The 19815-nt window shown below is 54.9% G+C and overlaps 1 protein-coding gene across 12 annotated transcripts in view; it reads right to left on the bottom strand.

Moving 5' to 3' along the window:
* Nucleotides 1–19815, bottom strand: part of INPP4A (inositol polyphosphate-4-phosphatase type I A) — a 121943-nt gene that overhangs the window by 26203 nt on the left and 75925 nt on the right. For 5 of the 12 annotated variants that reach the window (XM_059891346.1, XM_059891344.1, XM_059891345.1 and 2 more), the window contains 13 exons: nt 18774–18890; nt 18406–18485; nt 16724–16835; nt 15886–15976; nt 15283–15430; nt 13587–13717; nt 11266–11370; nt 10682–10790; nt 8732–8749; nt 6041–6224; nt 5446–5664; nt 4548–4797; nt 1098–1130 (listed from right to left, as the gene is read on the bottom strand). In XM_059891346.1, coding sequence (XP_059747329.1) covers nt 1098–1130; nt 4548–4797; nt 5446–5664; nt 6041–6224; nt 8732–8749; nt 10682–10790; nt 11266–11370; nt 13587–13717; nt 15283–15430; nt 15886–15976; nt 16724–16835; nt 18406–18485; nt 18774–18890 — 1597 coding nt within the window. 12 annotated transcript variants of the gene reach the window in all.

The following is a 19815-nucleotide window of genomic DNA, read 5'->3' as shown; positions in this document are numbered from 1 at the left end:
ACCTGCTCATGGCCAGACTAAACTTGGGGCAGGGCAGGGGGAGAGAAACAGGGGCTGAAGCAGGCTGGTGGGCCTGTTACAAGGTGCCCGATCGGACTGCCCGCTGAGGCACCAACAGCACCCGGGGCGCTGGGGGAACGGCCGTGAGCAGAGCTGAGTACCCGGTGCCCTGGGAGTGAGAGGGTGCTCTGAGCGCACAGGAACAGGGTGGTGAAGCTCATGGTCCTGGCTAGCTGCGCTTGGGTAGGCAGCATGTGTCTCGCCCTGTGCGCCTGCGCAGTCAGGGGCAGGGAAGCAAAACAAAACAAACATCGTATCTGGGGGTCTCATGCTCGCTCTGGGAGAACCACAAGCCACGTTCAGGAAACGCAATATGAACTAGAGCAGGGGTCGGCACGTTTTCTCTCTAAAGCACTACACTCCGTGTTTCAGGCTCTAAAGGCCCTGGGGTCTCTGTTGCCACTGCTGAATTCTGGAATTGCCCCCGGGCAGCCACGGAACTGTGTGAACGAACAGGTGTGACTCACTTCAGGACAATGGTATCTAGGTGAACGGGATTCCCTCAGAGCTGTGGCTGGCCGACCCCTGAACTAGAGTCATAAACACCGATTCCTCCATGCAGATGAAGCAGAAAGGACTCCATTTCTAGCACTAACTCCACCTGAGGCCCCAGCAGGGTCTGACGGGAAGTCTGAGGCCGCAGCCAGACTCAGAACAGAGGATGCTGCGAGATGCGAGGTCACAGCACCTGGGCAGCTACGCCTCATCTGCCTCCCTGCCTTCATGGGATGCTTGCAGAATCGGGTGGAATCACAGGAAGAATCATTTATAAACATGAACTTGTCTTAACCAGGCCCCCGACTCCAGGACCCCCAGAGACGGAGACACAAGCCGTCTGAACGGCTGCAGGATGCCACAGTGCCCAGCCCGCCTGGCCCCTCGGCATACCCAAGGGCAGCTGCTAGATCCCGCACAAGGAAGAAACCCCTCGAGGATCCTCCCAACTCTGGGAGCACACGGTAATCTGACAGTGGAGCTACACACACGACCTGGATATTAAAAAGAGGTCTGCGGAGCCTTGAACGGAAACCACGTACCTGGGCTGGACTCTTCAGGAGGGGGGCTGCAATCTGCACAGAAATGGAGGTGACATGGATGATTAAGGCACGCACACAGTTCAAACACCAACAACTCAACGCTTAGAGCAACTGCGGCAGCAGCTGGCAGTAAGCTGGCTCAACTGAGCGGAGAAGAGGCTAGGGGCCTGCCCGCCTCTTCCCGAGGGGTCCCATGGAGGTGGTGGGGCCGCTGGGAGCGCACCGCCCAACACACCAGCGTCAGCACTCATGTTGCTGACACTTCAACATGACACGCTCTTCCGGAAGAGCAGGTTAACGTGTCACAGTGCGATAACGCCCCCACGTCCATCGCATGGCATGTGCCGGAGCCCATGCTGACCCACGACATCTGGAAGCAGACGTGCAGTGAGAGACACTGACCAGTAAATAAGCGTCCAGTTCAGAGCCCACTGCCCTGATGGGCCGCGGAGCCTGGGCTAGAGGTCAACTGCTGAGATCCAAAAGGTTGGGGTCCGGTCAGAAAACCCATATACCAAACACGTCCACGCCAATCTTTACCACGTAAGCCAAATACAAAACCTTTATGATTGAGGGAGGGCTACTACTGGAACGCCCCCTTGGGTCCCTTAAAGATACCGTTTAACTTGATTTCACCCTCACTGAGTAGCATCGGGAAGTACTCACTTGAATTTCACTTTTCCCTTAAAAACTCTAAAATTTTCCTGGTTAACTGTGTGTGCCACTTATTAAGAAACAAGTTTGAAAGGGATTGTTTGGGGGTAAAAGCTTATTTTACGTCTGAACTTTTGGTTTCCAACAATGTTTTCAGATCCTTAAATAGGCAGTTTCAGATCCCCAAGAACAGACAGAGCCAGCTGGATGGAGACTTGACACCCTGGACTTTGCAGGAGGGCGGTGGCCAGGATCTTCCCTCTAATTGTATTTGGCCATGACTTCTTAAACTGGCCAGCAGGACAGAAAACAGACCACCGTTCAAGACCTGTGTGTGGTGAAGACTTCAGTGTCATCACCAGAGCTCAAACCTCCCGAGGCCATCTGCTTCCTAAGGAGGGAAGCCACCATGGGGTCTGTGACACAGAACATCTATCTGGTTAAAACCTGAAGTGCCTCAGACCTGGGAAGAATACCAACTCCTGCCTCCCCAGAACCTCTGAGATCCCGAATCTCCATGAGGAGAAGGGTCTAGAGGCCTGCTTCCATGATCCGCACTGATCCCAAGCAGCTGGGCTGGGACTACGCCTAAGAAGAGGTCAGGGGCTAAACCTGCTGGGCAAATTCATCTTCAGTAACAGGGAGAGGGAGGGATCTCCTCTGGTGGCCTTAGGGCACTGAGTCCCTTGAGATTTGTTGACCACAGTGGACTGCTCCACACACAGGCAGCATGTAATCTCAAGGGCACACGACCTGGGGTGTGACCCGTGGACCTCAGGTTAACAGAAAGCAGGTCCGAGGTTGGAATAACTCTCTGGGGACGAGGAGAGCAGGAGTGTGTGTGCATGGAATGTCGTGGAAGTCAGCAGATCCTGGCAGGTTGGGGGGGAGGGGTGAAGATGGGTCACTTGGGGAGACAACCAGGAGGAACAGGCCCATGAGCCCCTGTGGCTCCTGCCAGTGGGGACTGGCCAGTGGGTCCTGCTGAGCCCTGGCCCCAGGGGAACCCCGCCCACCAGGCAAGGTCGAGGCAGGGCAACTTCCTGATGAAAGATGAAAACCAAGGACCCAGCACGGGGTGGAGAACTGAATGAAAAGGGATAATAAAGTCTTTCCAAGAAGCAGGAGTTGTTGTTCACAGGTAATAAATAAACGTGTGAACCCAACCTGCTCGTTAGGCCGAAAGGACCACCCTGGGAACTTGGAAGGGCATCAGGAAGCATGACAGAGCCCAGCTCTGGCCCCTGAGGACAAGAGACAGAGTAAGACAAACGTCTCAGTCTGGTTCCCCTGATCCGCCGCTGCACACGGGGGTCTGAATGGCTTCCTGGCTATGCTTAGGATCACGGGCGGGTACTTTGGAGGCACATGGTTTCATATGTTTCTCTGAATGCTGATCAGCAGAGTCAGACTCTCAGACACTTCCTACTCCTGTGAGCACAACAGAGCTGATCTGTCGGGCACACACAGGTACCAGCCACGCCCTAGATATCATAAATAAATGCTCATTTAAATCACTTCAAAACTGCACTAAAATGTGTGTTTGAACATTACGAGATGTGCCTAGAAAAAGAGGACATTTAATAAGTTATGAGCATAACAGTATACCTCATTAAACAAACTACCTCCTGCATTTTTTTAAAACTCCTATCAATAACTTTTATCTCCAGAAATATGTTTAAATTGCAAGCAGGACAATACTAAAGAGACATGAGCAATGAACTTTCAAAAGATTGTTAAAAGCAACACAATTTACGGTAAAAAATGAGAACACGAACGACGACAAAACAGCTCCATGAACTAAACACAGGTCTGGGGAACTGAAAGTCAAACCCTCAGAGATGGAGTGTGGAGGACGCAGACACTGTGGAGACACACGCTCGTGAGAGGAGCGGCCTGGGGACAGACTGCAGGAGGGCTGGTGCGGAGGGCATCTGACACACCAAGCCACTCCAACAGGAGCCTGACTGTCTTGAAGGAACGCTGCCCAGTGTGGAAACAAGTCCTGCTGCAGGAGGCCCGTCAGCGCCTCGCCTCTACCGCGTGATGCTCCCAAAGGGGAGCGAGCAGGCGGCAGCGGCCGGTCTCAGCTGCCTGGCCCACGGCCCCACCAGCTCTTAGGAAAGGCCGGAGCTTTAGGGACCAAGCACCTCCGTATTCAGAAAGCACGGTACCCCCAGCTTTAGGAGCCAGCAGAATGGAGTGCCTGGTTAGGCTCCGTCTCCACAGACGGTGGGCTCTTTATGCAGCAGGCTGCTCCAGGCCACTGTCCTGCCATCCACGGAGAGACCCACCTGGAGGTGGCGCTGAACAGATAAACCCCGCTGGGCCCCCAGGTGTGGCAGAGGGGCGCACCCCGAGTTACCAGCACCGGCCAGGGCAGCAGGCTGCAGCTGTAAAAGGGCTCCCAGCCCACGACCACCAGCCTCTACAGACAAGTGCTGGCCTGCCACCAGCTTGCTCTTCCCTGCATGCTACGCCTGCTCCTTCACCCCTGATGCAACAGGCAATCTCACCAGAAAGGTGTCTACCATTCCGCCTCCTTCAGGTTCCCAGGTGGGTGGACAAACCACAGATGCTTAGGAACCCGACCCTCCAGACACAGCAGGGGGACCTGGGAGGGCTGAGGGCCAACAAGCCATGAAGACGCGGAGAGCCCCCGGCCCCCACCTGCTGCTCCGGGCACTGTGACACCCCCTTCTACTGAGAGGCCTCCCTGCAGTCTGCGTGGGGTCATGGAGTTAGAGACACATGGACAGACAGACAGTATGCGTGGGACCCGGGCTGCATACGCACGTGTGGGTGTGGTCGGGTGAGGGCAGCATGCAGCGGAGGGGCATGGTGAGGAGGGGGCATCGCAGAGGACGTCCTCCGGTCGGATCCAGTAGGCCTGGCTGCCCTGGTTACCTTTCCGGCTGGAGCCGCTGCCGGCGCCCAGGAGGCCATCTTCGCAGCCCTCGCCCTGCAGGCGCTCGCGCTGCAGCAGCTTGTCCACCCGCTGGATGATGCACTCCAGGCTCTTGTCCACATTCAGCCACACCTTCTCCTTCCAGAGCAAGGGCACGGGGTCAGTGCCTCGGGTGGGACAGAACACAAGCCAGACACCCCCCGACTTGGACCCCCACCTGGGCCCCATGCTCCCTAAAGCCCTCAATTTAGAAACAGCGAGATAATTCACAGCTCCTTATCACAGGTGCATTTGCTTTTCCAAAGACAAATCAATGTCCTGTTTTGTGAAGAGTCTGCCGGTTACTATCCCAGAGGCCAGGGCAGGCAGAAGGGACAGTCTCATCCCCTCCTCCGTCCACTGCAGACCTCACATGACCGTCACAGGAGACCAAGGTCTTCTGAGGGGGAGCTGCTGATGACTTGGGTTGGGGAGGGGGTGGCTCCAGAAACACAGGCAGAATTCAGGACACTGGGGTGGGGCTGCAGGAGCCCAGTGCCTCTGAAGAGCACACCCAACAAGCGACAGAGTTGGCTTTGTGATGTGTCACTACGAGAGGGACAGACCTGATCTTGGAGCCCACCTTTCGGGAAAGCATGATATGTCAGAGCACAGCTCCCAAGTCCTCAGTCTCTCAGTTCCAGGAAGATGCAGCCTGGCAGGGCCGATGGCCAGAGAGAGAGCAAGGCCTTGCGTTTTCAAGGCCAGCTCAGCTCGGGGGGTGGGGTGGGGGGAGTGCGGACTCACCCACTCCTCCTCGTGCCAATCCACCTGCAGAGAAGACCGGCTGTTCCTGCCCGACCACCGAGCCATGAGGGTATCCTGGTCGTTCCGCAGCATCACCTGCTCCTCCTCGGTCGAGGTGGGCGAGGCCTTGGAGGCGATGTAGTCAGGCCGGGCGGCATTCAGCCCGTGGATGGAGGTGGCCAGCAGCTTGCAGTCACACACAGTGACCAGCTGCCGGGTCTGCAGGGACACATGCACGCCCAGCCTCTGAGCACCCAACCCGTGCTGAGCAGGCCTTACCAAGGGGCGGAGGAAGCGTCCCAGCTTCAACAAGCCCCCCGGCACTCGCTGCAAAGTCAAGGGCATGGAGCCGTCACCGAGGATCCTGAGCCCCGGGCTCTGTCACTATCTTGCCCCCGCTCCAGCGCTATGGCCACAGGCCAGTCCCAGACCTCCGTTCCAGGCCATGTGGGAAACAGACCTGAAGGCAGACAGACCTTCGAGGTCATCCCAACGTCCCCACTCGTGTGGACAGCTCCCGGCACATGTGAGGTGTCCAGGGGTTTTCAGACACCCGAGGGACCCACCCCACCTGCAGCAGGGGAGTCCCTCCTACCTTGTCTGCCAAGATGGCAAGTGTTCTTTCCAGGCCAGTGGCAGACCTGTCCTTGGCCGCCCTCGAGAGCCGCTCGGCGTAGTAACTCACTTGGGTTTTGAGGGTGTTGATCTGGGCGATGATCTCCTTAGCCCTGATGATGTCCTGTGGTATGTAGATGATAGACTGGCAGCTGGATGACGTGCTAGGAAGGATTGGAACAGATTCAAAAGGGTTCTCCCAAGTTGACAAGGCTGGAGACACCCTCCCAACCCCAGCCCGCACCCAACGCAAGGTGAAGCGTCCTGTTCCTCAGGGGTGTTTTCCTAGGCTAGTCTAGTTGTTGACGGGCAAGAGTAAATTTCAGGAGATCCATCCTGTCTATATGGTAGAGGCTTGAAATGTTAAAATACAATTAAGTCTTTTATCTACATTCCCACGTATCTGTATTTCTACTGTGTTTATACACATGTGTACAGATACTGAGCCTGGTAGTCATCTGAACATCCACCCTCTTTCACCTAAGAACCTCTTCGTTCAGTTTCTAAGTGTTACCTAAATGGAGACTTGGGGTCTGCTGATACTGGAAGGGGTCACGTCACAGTACAAGGAGACTTCAGTGGGGGCTGGACTTTGCCAAAAGATTCCTGGTTTCTCATTTGGCCAATGAGGACTTCAAACTTCCTATGCATAGACGTACATCCTCCTTCGTGTGTTTACCTCAGCAAGTCCCCAGAAAACTGGGCTTCTGTCCTTTCTCTCCTGCTCTGGGACTCCCTTACTTAAAAAATCCTGTCCCAAGGGGTGAAAGGGGTGTGGAGAACGCGCCGAACCGGAGGCAAGGCCCTCAGTGACTTAGGAAACCGGTCCTCCCATCTCTTGCCAGGCGATGTGTGTGCCTCTTGGGATGCAACGCCAGAGACACAGCTCAGCCACTGCCCGGCACAAACACCAGCCTCTGGGGAACCAGCTCCATCTGGGACCTTCTAGATGGGGACATAAACTGAATGTCTCTTCGCTAAAATGCCAAATCAACCCTATATTACAAACTTATTTTTCAGACCACCTGAGGAAGCGAGGGAAGCAGGGGGAAAACATACAAGGCACCCATCTTTCACAGAATGAGGGGCCTTGACTGACACCCTCAAAGAACTGCCCTTTGACTCTGGGGGAGGAGAGAGAAGGTGGAGGACCACACCCTCCTTCGTTGCCCCAGGAGAAGAGGGTCATGTGATCAGGGATGAGCCCTTTCCTTACTGGGCTCTTTCCAGGCTAACCCAAAGCCGGGTCACCAAGAAACGGCCCTGCCCTGCCCCCTGACAGACTACGGGGTCAGCATGCACACACGAAAACCACAGCACCCCAGAACGAACAACACCCCGAGCCCAGACATCACAGTGAGAAATGATGGAGGTGTCAGAAGCCCATGCAGCAGGCCGCAGTCAGGCCCGCACAGCATGAGGCGTGCACGCTGCTCTCCAAGCTGCAATCACTCTGCCCAATGAATAGCTGCCACTCAGCGGAGTCGAGTCTTAGGGCGGGAGTTTTCAAATCTCTTCTTCCCAGGCCCCAGCCAAGAGAACACACATAACATGAGGTGCACGTTCGTGTGTGTGTGTGGAATGGTGTGTCCATTTCAGCAAATACGAAGCCTCCAGCCAGCCGGAGAGGAATCACCTCCCCACTCCCCATGAGTCCTCACACCCAGGTCTTATCAGTAACTGGGGCTCACAGAGGGGCCACATGGCAGGAGTGAGAAAGGACACACCTCAAACAGTGGCTGTTCATGGACAACTGTGAACAGCAGTCGTGTGAGCACGAAGACTAAAAATGGGGCAGCTGCAGAGCCTCGGCTGGGGGACAGGGCCATGTCCCCGTGGCACCCTGGCCCTCCCGGCCAGGGCCCTGAGCTGCTCCAGCTCCATGACGGTAGCGGTTCCAAGGGCAGCGGGAGCCTCACGAGTCCTGGTGCAGAACCCCTGTCCTGGACCGGGGCCGCACTCTGTGTGAGTCTGGGGAGGCCTGGAGCAGCACCCGGGGACCCCAGTCAGCAGGCACCAGGATTCCATTCTTTGGTGGAGAAGTCATCTGATTATATTAACCCCTGGTTTGCCGTCCAGGAGTAAAACTGACCCTAGTAATTTGTTTTGCAAATCTCCATTAACCATTAAATATAAAAATGTACGCAGGGGACTTCCCTGCTGGTCTACGGTTAAGACACTGTGCTTCCATGGCAGGGGCAGGGATTCAGTGCCTGCTCAGGGAACTAAGACCCTATGTGCCATGAAGCATGGCCAAAGGAAAAAAAAGTAAGCTGGTTTCATTCCTGCGAGAGGTGAAGGGGAAATAAAAACAGAAGAGCCTTAGATGGCAGTAAAAGAAGCCAGGAAGGGACTCCCAAACACACCACGGTACTGGCTTGAAGCCTCAGCACCTGAGACCTGCCTGGCCTAGGTGCCTCCTCGTCATGGAGAGAGAGCTGGGTCTTTGCTCCGAGTGATGCAGCCAGACTGGGAGGGTTTGAAACAGCAGACTGGAGACGGGCTATTCATTATCACAGAACATTGCAGTTGGAAGGGAGTTCCATCTACGAGACTACAACTAGGAGCCTGCGGGGGCATGGCGGGGGCAGCACCTCACAGAGGAGGGGACAGGCTTTCTCTGCACGAGAGCAAGACCCAAACGCACACTCTCCACAGACAGAGAACTCACCAACACTCCTCAAAACTGCTAAAGAGAAGAACCAAGACGAAATATTAGCAGTCTGTTAGCAAACGGCAAATGCAAAACAAAAAAACGTAAAAACCAAGTTCTCTTTCATCAAAATTCTGGAGATAACTTGAGGAAGCCCCGACTACAGGGAGGATTCAGCTTAGGAGCCCAAGGTGCTCCCTGGTCGAAGCAGCGTCTGCGCGTGTGCTTGAGCCCCAGGGAGAAGCCCATGTGGTGGGCTACACCTGGGCTGAGGAGAGCTCCCCTGGTGCAAACCATTCCTGCAGGCGGTTTTATGCCATTAGTAGGAAAATACATAAACATATACATTATATATTTGAAAAATACTACAAAAAGCCTTTGGGGAATAAGAGTCCTGAAGTTCACATGCAGAATAACTGGTATCAACACCCCGACCTTCCTGGGACAGGGCCAGCCCCTTGACTGGCTTTCTCCTCCAGGGCCCCACGCCAGCTCGAGTCGCACGCTCACACCTCCACACGGCCCATGCAGTGCAGCGACACACATGCGGCTGGCCGTGCAGAGCGGCGGTGGCACAGGAAGCTGTCTTTGCCCTAATTCCCAGGGGACCACCAGGCTGGTGAATCCTCGGGTGGGTCTGGTGGCCTGGTTTGAGGAGCCCTTGGTGGGGCCAGATCCAGGTCAAGGGGGCTGCAGGAAGGTGGGCAGGATCCCAGAGATGCTGCCCAGTCTGAGGCCTACCTCCCACCCTCTGAACCCTGAGTCCCCGGGTGCTCTCTGCCCGCCTGCTCACGCCTCAGCCCACTGCACCTGTCCTTTCTCCCCGGCCCCTGCAGTCCAAGGTCAACCTGCTCAAGCCCTGTCCTGACACCCACCCAGACACAGAGCCAGGCTCTGGCCTGAGGCTGCGGCCAGCACTGTGTGTGTGCACTCAGTCACCAGGCCGCCACGACTGCTCCACAGGACCTCCTGAGGATCGTGGGCCTTGGTGTTGGGGCCCCTCAACTCCACATTCTGCACCAGCTGCTCTGCTGCAGCCCCAGCTTCTTCTTTCTCTGCGATGCCACCTTCTTCTCCTGGCCCTTCCAGGATCACTGCCCAGTCCTGCCTCCCCATCTTCTCCAGAACCTCGCTCCACCAGTATCCTCCACCATCTCCCCTCGTTTGCCATCCTCTCTCCTACCAGCCTGAGACAAGCTTGTCTTGGTCCCACTCCTCCTCCACCTCTAGGTCCGAGGAGCCCACGGCATCACCTGCACGTATCCCATCTACTTCCTACACCCGAGCCCTCCAGTCAAGGTTAAGTCTAGCCAGGCGATGTTCGGGAAGATCACCAATGCCTCCCGGTGTCGGACACGACAGGTCAGCTTATGCTCTCTCCCTGTCGCCCCTGCCCTGCAGCAGCCCCTGCACCCTCTCTCCAGCAGGCTCCCAGCACTGCTGTCGCCCTACCTGCTCAACCTGTCAGCTCTAGTCACCAGCTCGCCCTGCCCGCAGAGCTCCTCCTCGAGGCCCCGCCCCTTATCACGTGCCCCGCCCACCTCGCTGTTTCCCCGCTCTGATTGGTCACTCCCTGCAGCCCCTGGAGCCTCTCTGACCCTGGGAACACTGACCACCAATGTCCTCCAGGAAAGGAAACCGTCTTTCCCAGACCTCACACCCTGTGACCTTGGACCAAGGTTTCTAAAGGGCAGCGGAGCCCGCCAAGTCCGCCAGGGCCGGGGGAACCATTCTCCGGGCGGATTTTTCAATCGCCTGTTTTGCAGGGACAGGCCCTCGGGCACTCGTCACCGCCCAGCTTGGACGTGCACAAAGAGCGGCACAGGCGCCTCAGGCAGCTCCCCCACCCTGCAAAAGCAGCTCGGACGCTGGACGTTTCTGCGGTCCCCTTGCGACTTTTTTTCTTTTTTAAATCCAGGAAGCCCGAGACACCAGAACAAGGAGGACAGATACCCTCTGAGAACTTACTGTTTCTTGGTCTCTTCAAACTTGTGCAGCTTTTTGCGGAGCCCTCCCGACTTGAAGCCCTGGCAGTGTGCTGCTGGCGCCCCAATGGTGACGATGTCATAGTTCTGATCTGAATGACAGAAAGCTCTCCTCTGTTACTCTGGCTCAGGCCTGCGGACAAAGCTGGCTACGGGGATATGCACGAAGCTCTGGGGTCCCCCGCCAGCCCGGCTCCAAGCAGCCTATGGCAACACTAGCCCCACCATCCAGGGTGCCCGAGGGCCTCTGGAGCCCAGCACCCTCATCTTGGTTCAGAGGGGCCTGTGTGGGTCTCAGGGTGGGGCCACACAGCGACCCACGACACTCAGCCTGCACCCCTGCCTCAGAAGGATGACCCGTGGGCCGTTTTCTGCCCCAGACATGCAAGAGAAGCTGGAGGGAGGACAAACGAGAGGAAGGTGCTAGAGCTCCTCACAAAGGCCTTGGAGGTCCCTTTGCTGTGCTCTCAGCCCAACGCCACAGCAGACACATAGGACAGACGTGCGACAGCTCAGGGACCAAGGGCCAGTGGGGGAAAGAAGCAACATGATTCACGGGGCAGTTACCTGCTCCTCCATCATCCTGAACTCTCATCCTTTGTATGTGTAAGTTAGTGGGAACAAATTCTAGCTTTTTATCTGCTTTCAAACTGCTTGCTTTGAACGAGGGACCTAAGGATCAGAAGGGGAGAAGATAAAGATGGTCAGCCTGTATCCAGCGTGCAAGAAAGCCGCCCAGAGAAGGGACCCTGTGAGGACTCTGCCGTGGGTGAGCAGGCATGTGTCGGCAGAGGCCTCAGGGACTCCAAGCTGCTCACAAGCACGCTTCCTTCCCTGATGACAGGGGCTGTGAAATGCTGAGGGACAGCGGCTCCTGGCCAGAAGACTGGTCTGGGGTCCCAGGGGTGAGTGCAGGCCGGTGGAGCCACCCTTGGAAGCTGAGGAACGACACCAGGCCTGCCTACGCCAGCTCTCAGCCGAGAGGTCTGACTCAGGGATGGGACTGTGTGCAGCACGCTGTCAGCACCACTATAAAAAGCAGGTGGGCCCATGCCAGAAAGTGCGTGTTCCCACTGCAGAGCCTTCCAGCACCCAAGATCTAAGAAGCCGCGCAACAGCAGAGACACGTCTCCAATCTGGAAAGTGACGAGAAGGCCCACTCGCCACCCTAGGTCGCTCACGGTAAGCAGGCGCCACAGGGCACCTGGTTGGGCCCTGGAACACACACTCACACATCCTCACACACACCCTGGGTGGCTCAGGAGTTTGGACCGTGTTTCCTAACAAGATATTCACAATGTTACTTCTATAACTGGAATACTTAACTAAGTGAAGAATTACATGCCGAGAAAAGAAAGGAATTATAAATTACGGTGACAATGAGGAGAAATAAACATTTCATTTAGTGAAAAATGGCACGTTTATTTTGCCAGCACAGAAAATAAAGACTGGCCACCATCTGCTCCGCGCTTTGCCCAGGAAACCGTTCCCCAGCTCCTGATAGGGGTGCCCGCAGACCAGGAAACCGTTCCCCAGCTACTGATGGGGGTGCCCACGGACCAGCAAACCGTTCCCCAGCTCCTGATGGGGGTGCCCGCGGACCAGGAAACCGTTCCCCAGCTACTGATGGGGGTGCCCGCAGACCAGGAAACCGTTCCCCAGCTCCTGATGGGGGTGCCCGCGGACCAGCAACATCAGCTTCCTGGGAGCCCGTTAGAGATGCCAAACCCCAGATCTGCTGTTAACAAGATTCTCAGGGGACATAGATGCACAATGACATCTCATAAGCTCTGCTCCAGAAACACCCAGGTGTATAGGTTTCAGACTTGGCCAGGTAACAGGCAGCCAGCACCAGCAGGTCCCTATGTCCCTTTAGGAAAACACTGCCATTTCTCTTAGAAATACACTTAGATCTTTTCTTCAGACGCAAGCCAAACCCAGGGCACCGTCATCTTGCCATCATTCCTGTATCTGGCTTCTTCTCAGTCAAGTTCATGGACAGGTTTCTATGCTCTGTGTCAAAATCACATGAAGGGCTTATGACTTTCCTGAAAACCTGAAATTCTATTGTAAAAAGGGGAAGAAGGGAAGAATCTGGAGAATAAAGTAATAGAAAACCAAAGTCATTTCATTTGGAATCAAAAGGGAGTTTATCATCGTTTTCTAAATCTACCTGAACATGCTTTGAAAAGCAAGTGGCACCTTCTAATAAGAGGTGTCTGTATTTCATTTTCTCTTTTGAGCCTTAAAATGGAGAGCTTCACTCAGACAATTTGTATGTCAATATGTGTGTGTGTACACTCGTGTTTTTTTCTGACTCTGCGACCCCATGGACTGTAGCCCAGCAGGTTCCTCTGTCCATGGCATTTCCCAGGCAAGAATACGGGTTGCCATTTCCTTCTCCAGGGGATCCTCCTGACCCAGGGACCGAACCCGCGTCTCTTGCATCTCCTATACTGGCAGGCAGATTCTTTACCACAGGTGCCACCTGGGAAGCCCATATATCAGTATAAGGACCACCAAACAGTTAAACTAGGAAATCCAGAAAACCCTGCCTTGTTTGGTCTCAAGGCAAAAGGCCTACATCCTTTCGGGCACTGCGCTGACGCAGGACCAGGATGAAGCAGGAACATGAACCGACGGCCTGGGACCCTGTCTCTCCTCCATTTCATCCTGCAGTGGTTTGTTTTGGCAGAGGACACCGTGGACGGAACTTTCAATGCAATTCACACATTTGTCTTAATTAAGATCTGAAAACTCCATCTTTGAAAGAACCGACATCTACATGAGAATCTATTTTTAAACATCCATTAGAGCGTCTGTCAGTGGGCATATGTGAGCAACCCTGGATTCCAGGATTTTAGCTGGAAATGAGAGTGGGCGCCCACCTTTGTACTGATGGAGGTCGGTCAGGTTCTCCTGGTAGGTGAGGATGATGGTCTGGTACTGTGTGGCAATCTGGCGCCGGAGGCTCTCCCAGCATGGGGACAGCTCCCCCAGCTCCTCCAGTTCACATACTCTGCAAGCAAAACACACACGTCAGGCCATGGCGCCCACTCCCTCCTGGCAGAGGCTCAGGAGTCCTGAGCATCCGGGAGGCCAGATGGTCGTGGACGTGTCACTGACGCTCAGGGAAGGCCCTGTGGGTCTGAAGGGCCAGCAGCGGGGCAGCACGGCAGACGGCCCCACATGCGGCTGTAAGAAAGGTGGGCAACCGCTGACCGTGTGGAAACTGCACAGACAAGCTTTCCGTAGGAACCTAGTTCAGGGAAAACTCAGCGAAGGACTGGAGAGGGGAGTGGCTCTGCCGTGGCCCCTGTGACCATGCACGTTTCCAGGGGCCACAAGAGCTTGAGCTGCAGCCCACTGGAGTCTGACCCTCCCAGATCACAAGAGGACTAGAGCCTGAGGGCAACCCTCTCCCCTCTCCTCATCCCCACCAGGGTCTGTCACTGCCCCCTGGGTTCTGGGAAGCATGGGCCTTTCCGCCCTCCCAGAGCAGAGCTGCAGAACATAAAGCTGTCCAATGAGCCTGCAGCTGGGCTGCTCAGCAGTGGGGGTCCCACAGCTGCCAGGCCCTAGAGTCTCACTGGCATCCTTTCCAGGTCTGGGACAAGGACCCTGGGAAACCGGCAACTTCAGCCATGGCTCCCGTCACTGTCTGTATAAGTGATGAACTGTCCGGATGTGAAAGGTGTGAGGGTCAGGGGAGACGAGGACAAGAAAGGACGGACTTGGGACCTCCACAAAAATGAAAGCTGTTTAAGAACTGAAATATATGGGACTTCCCTGGTGGTCCAGTGGCTAAGAACCTGCGATTCTACTTCAGAGGCATGGGTTCAATCCCTGGCTGGGGAAGTAAGATCCTGCCTGCCACGCAGCATGGCCAAAGAGACAGAAATGATGTATAATCTCAGCTCGGCAGGAAATAATAGCTGCATAATCAGACTACTGAACACACACAATGGATTTTTTTAAAAGGATAACCATTTTAGGAAACTGGGAAGAAAGTATAAAAGACCTAAAGTCCTCATCATTTATGAGGACTTCCCTTTCCTACTCAGGAGTTAATCCCTGAAATTGATTGAGAGTGCTCTGTGCATATATACAGCAATACAGCAGAAAACACTGACGTGGCTGAAGTGGCTGTTTCTTGGGAAATAAACAAGCATCTCAGCATCTCAAGACTTGCATTTTTTGTAAAAAGCTTTTTGCACTCTTTCACTTTTTACACTATGCACTTTTTCCTCTGGGGGGCTAATTTTATAAATGTTTTTAGGAATCTACTAAATTATCTGAAGTTAAAAAGTCATACCATTTTATCATTATTAAATCAGCAAAAGGAATGCTGAAGCGGGGGGAACATGTGCTCGGTGCTGGCACAGCTGGCCTGTCAGGCAGGCGATCTTGTGACTTCCTCACACACAAACGGGGGACACAGTTGAGCAAACTGAGCCCAGGCTGAGGAGTAGGCAGGCGGCAGGGCTGGGTGTGCGACCAGGCCTGGCTGCGGTCCGTGCTCACCCGCCCGGTCTATGAGCTTTCCTGCGGGGAGGGGCGGCCGCCAGGAGCCCTGGGCCTCACCTGGCCGCGTCCTCCTCCAGCAGGAGCTTCACAAACTGCCGGGGCACGTGCAGGGACAGCACGCTCTCTGCCATCTGCTCCAGGATCCGCAGGTGGTTGCCCTCGGTGGTCGGGAAGCGGTACATGCGGCAGATGGCACCACCAAACACTGAGGCGGGAGAGAGACAGCTGCAGTGAGCAGGTGTGGGCCGCCGTGGCCCCCCCAGCCTACATGGTGCCCTCACCCCCAGGTCTCCTTGCTGTTTATCTCCAGGGAATCCGAACACTTAAACCCAAGCTCACCGAGTGACTGAGCCTCAGTGCTCCTGCCCCGAGACATGCAGTCCTGTCATCCCAGACCATGCCCCTGGCTTGGAGGTGCTAGGACTGGGTAGGGAGGCCACTGGTCATCGAGTCATCAAGACAGGGCAAAAGGAAGGAGAAGCCCCTCCCCTGGAGGGTCACCAGTTCCCAATACGCTGAACCAAAGAATGGCACGCTGGTGTGCAGGGAGGTGACCACTGGCGGACACATCCGTGACGATCGGAGCAGGTGGGGGAGGGGACCGCAGGCCCAGGTGGACGCTCACGAGTGGCAAGAGTACCCACGGAGGAAGCTGTTTACCCGATTTCAGTAAAGTGTCTTTTCGCAACGAAGCGTACTTGGATCGGATCCCCAAGGCCTCAGTCAAGCTCTCGTCAACAGGCAGAACCATCTAAAAACACATACACACAAGCATGACGAAACTGCCTCGGACTCCAGGGCGCATCATAGACATAAAAGCCTCCTTGAAACTCATATCCACAGTCAACTCTATGAGAAACACCCAGCCCCAGCCACAAACAAGAGAGGCCACCGCCTGGGACACTGAACGCCCTCCGCCCACAGTTTTCTAGAAATGCACTCTTCTGACCGAGTCACTTCCCTTTGTCTCTGAGTGTTTTGCTGTGTGGGATGAAAGGGCGGTGGTAGACAGGCCCGAGAGTATTTCCATAGCTAACGTTTCAGACTTGTTTTGGGTACAGTGAGAAATCTCTGAATTTTACAATGACTACTTGCCAGTGTTTGGGCTATAAGAGCTCTTGTTTGCGAGTGTCTGTGTGAGCAGCTGTGCATGAGGAGGGCAGGGAGAGGTGGGTGGGGGGCGCAGGTGTGCGATGGGGCCCAGGCAGCCATGGGCAGGGAGTGTCTGGGAGAGGAAGACCTTAACCCACCCTCAGAGACAACCTGGGTCTCAGTCCACACCCGCAAGCCACCTCTCCCCTCCCGCCTGCAGCTCCCGCTATTGAGGAGCCAGCTGTGACCTGGAACAGAAGCTGGGGAGCCCCCTCTCTACCGGTTAAGTGCCTGAGGGCGCAGGCATGTCCAGTAGGGGCCCCACTGTCCCGTCCCCTGAACTCAGAGGCCACGTGCATTAGGAGGGCCCTCCAGTCCACCCAGAGGGAGAAGATGCTGTGCTCACCCTCCCGTTGACGGTGTCCAGAGACCGGGTCACTGGGGGCCGCTGATCCGACTTCTCCTCCATCTGCCAGCCCATCACGGTGATGTTGCCCACGCGGTCACTCTCTGCAGACCTGCAATCAGCAGTGCCCTTCGGCATTGGTGCTGTGACTGGGCTTCACCTTCTGCTAAATGCAAAGCTCAGCATCCCAGGTGCTCGAGGGGTCCTGGGGGAACCAGGATGGGGCTGGCTGGTCGGCCCAATAGCAGCTGCCACATGCGGGGGCTCTGAGGGCGGCAGGTGAGCAAAGGTGGGGCCGCAAGGGAAGGCCGTGTCTGGGAGGGGGCAACGCCCCACGGGGAAGCACGGACGTGCCAGTAAAGCGGGAGGGGCAGAGCCACCGCCCGCGTGGGAGGCCGGGGCCCCTCAGCCCTGGGCTGCCCCTCCCCTGAGAGTGACGGGGACACATCTCAGAGTCAGGACCCAGAGCATCTTCTTCTGGCACAGGACCCCTTGCTGCTCCATCTACTCCACCCTCAAGCTCTGATTAGCCTCAAGGCCTAGGTCTGGACCCCAGTTAGCAGAGGTCACACGGGAATTCCCAAAGCCTCTGAATCCTTCGTGATACAGCTGAGGCCCCTCTAGCCCCGGTCAGTTTCACCCCAAGACCCCTCAGGGTGACTGCCGGCTGCCTGGGCCCCTCCGATTCATCCCAGGAAGCTCTGATTCATAAAGCAATACTGTGAAGCCTTGGGTTTTTTATCTGAAGTGTGGGACTTAGCCAGGCTGTAAGTTTTTGCATGGTCACGTCCATCCACTGACCGTACCCTTTGTGATTCATTCTCACGGTTCTCGTGCCTGGGAAAGTCAACCCCAGTCACACTGTTCAGTGACCATCTCTAGCTCCTTTTAAAAAGGATGATGTCCAACCAGAATCAGCTCTGGCAATGGATGAACCTGAGTGTTTTCCTCTAACCATCCTTCCCCGAAGCGAACCCACCCATTCTCCCAAGACCCTTCTCTCGTCCTGAGTCAGGCTCTCCACACACACAGGATCACTGCAGGGCAAGCCCTCCCCAGCACCTCCAGTGCTGTCATCTCTGCATCTTCAGAATGTCATACTACTGGCCAAGAATTCATCTCCTACATCAAAACTGTCTTGGCTATTTCAGACTATTTTCCCAATTTTTACATTATTTTGGGGGGAAAAAGATGGAGCGACAGAAAGAAAGAACATTCCATCAGGGTGGGACCTGCCCCTAAACTGAATTTGGGAAGAACTGACATCTTGACCCCATCACAGTGGGGGCGGCCCCTCCCTCCCCTCATTCGTTCCTTCCACAAATATTTCCTGAGCAGCAGACACTGTTCTAAGTCTTGGGATACCTGCTGTCTGGGAGATCACATCCTACTAGGGGGGACAGATGACAGCCAAATACATTCGGTATAATTAGAGGTACACAAAGATTTTCCTTTAGGTCTGCATACTCCCATGAACACTGCACACTTCCGCTTCATGACACGCCCTCTGACAGGCTGAGGTTCTCTCTTTCTCCTCAATGACAACCACCTCCCCACAAGACTGGCTTCTGGGGACAGGGGTTGAGGGTAAGACACTCTCTCAATATAGGGTCGACCTTCCCCATCTGTCCCCAGACCTTGTGATTCCAGATCCTTGCAGACAGACAAAATTAAATACCAACCTTAGTGTTAAATACAACCTATGGTGCCTGTCCTGGAGCAGATCTTTGACGACAAAAGTTCCGGACCCCAGCAAGTACATCTGCGGGAGAGGGGAGACAGCATTAGTGCCCAGGCCGTGCCTCTCCTCCAGCTCTTGGGGCGGCAGTGGGTGGGCGGGGGGATACGGCTGGCTGGCTCTCTCAACACATCTGACTTCATCTCAGGAGCCCAGTGGGAGGCTCAGAAAGATGTTCCCAAAGACAAAAACACCTGGACATTAATTCGTAAGCCAGGAATAAAGTCAGTCTTATGTTCACCTCCCAGACAATTATGTAGCTTTAAAAAAAGAAGGGAAGAACATCCCACGAACAACAACATGGTACTTAACTGTTCCCTGAGATCTGTCCTTGACATCATACACGGACAGCTTGATCTGTGTCATCTGATTGATGAGAGAGTCTTGAAAGAAGGCAATGCTGCTTAGAAATATAGGATCATTGGTTCCCTACAATAGAAAAAAAAAAAAAATCAGAATACAGAGTTGCATTTTCCTTAAGTGGTTGCTTTTGAAATACACCAACATTCTCAGAAGAAGAAACTAACTAACATCTTACCAGCTTGGATCAACAGGAATGCAAACAGGCTTTACAGGGATGCAGACAAGCCAAACTCTGCTTTCCAAGAAAGACAAAGCCTGTAGGCCCAGATACCACGAATAGATCACCACATGCTGGGCCCACGAGCTCACCCTAAGGGCTCCTCCCCCAGCAGGAAAGACTTTCTGTAACTACTCTTACCACTTCAGATGTATTTGGATCTACTACTGTAGGCTATTCCTTTAAGCTGAGGCAGATGGAAAGATGAAAGAGGAAATGAATAGTCAGAATTGTTTATTTCTAGAATCCTGGGTTTGTAAGAATGGAGGTCCAGCTTTTTTAAGGTTGTCTTTTTCTGAGGATGAGCTGCGAGTCTCTAGATCATAGGTCGCCATTTCTTGGCAGCCCAGCCCTGACCTCAAACGCCATTATATTAAACTCGCTTCCTCAGGTGGTGGTTAGTGATCTTGGCCAAACTGTTAGCAGTTCTTGTCTGTACCGGCAGTTCCAGATCTGATGTCTTGCCACCTGCTGGACAGTCTCATCCCCACCCCACCCTGCAGTGACCTGCTGGGGCCACAGCCCCACCCAACCACTCCATCTGCTAGTTCAGACTCCCTCTGACTCTCCTTCCAAGGAGGCTCCAGATCCAGGCACCGGCTCTGCTGCCTTCTCTGTTGTTCTGAACCACCCAGGGACAATTCACCCCTGCAAGTTCCACCTGCAGAGCCTCCCTCTCACGCCCCCTTCTTCCCATTCCTCCCCGCTGCCAGTGAGGGCCCAGATCACTCCCCCAGGACCTGCCTTAAACACACCTGCAGACCAGCCGGCTAC

Source organism: Bos taurus, chromosome 11 (genome assembly GCF_002263795.3).
Source record: "Bos taurus isolate L1 Dominette 01449 registration number 42190680 breed Hereford chromosome 11, ARS-UCD2.0, whole genome shotgun sequence".
Lineage (NCBI taxonomy): Eukaryota > Metazoa > Chordata > Mammalia > Artiodactyla > Bovidae > Bos > Bos taurus.
Note: the sequence above shows the minus strand (reverse complement) of the source record. Positions and strands in the feature narration are given on the sequence as shown.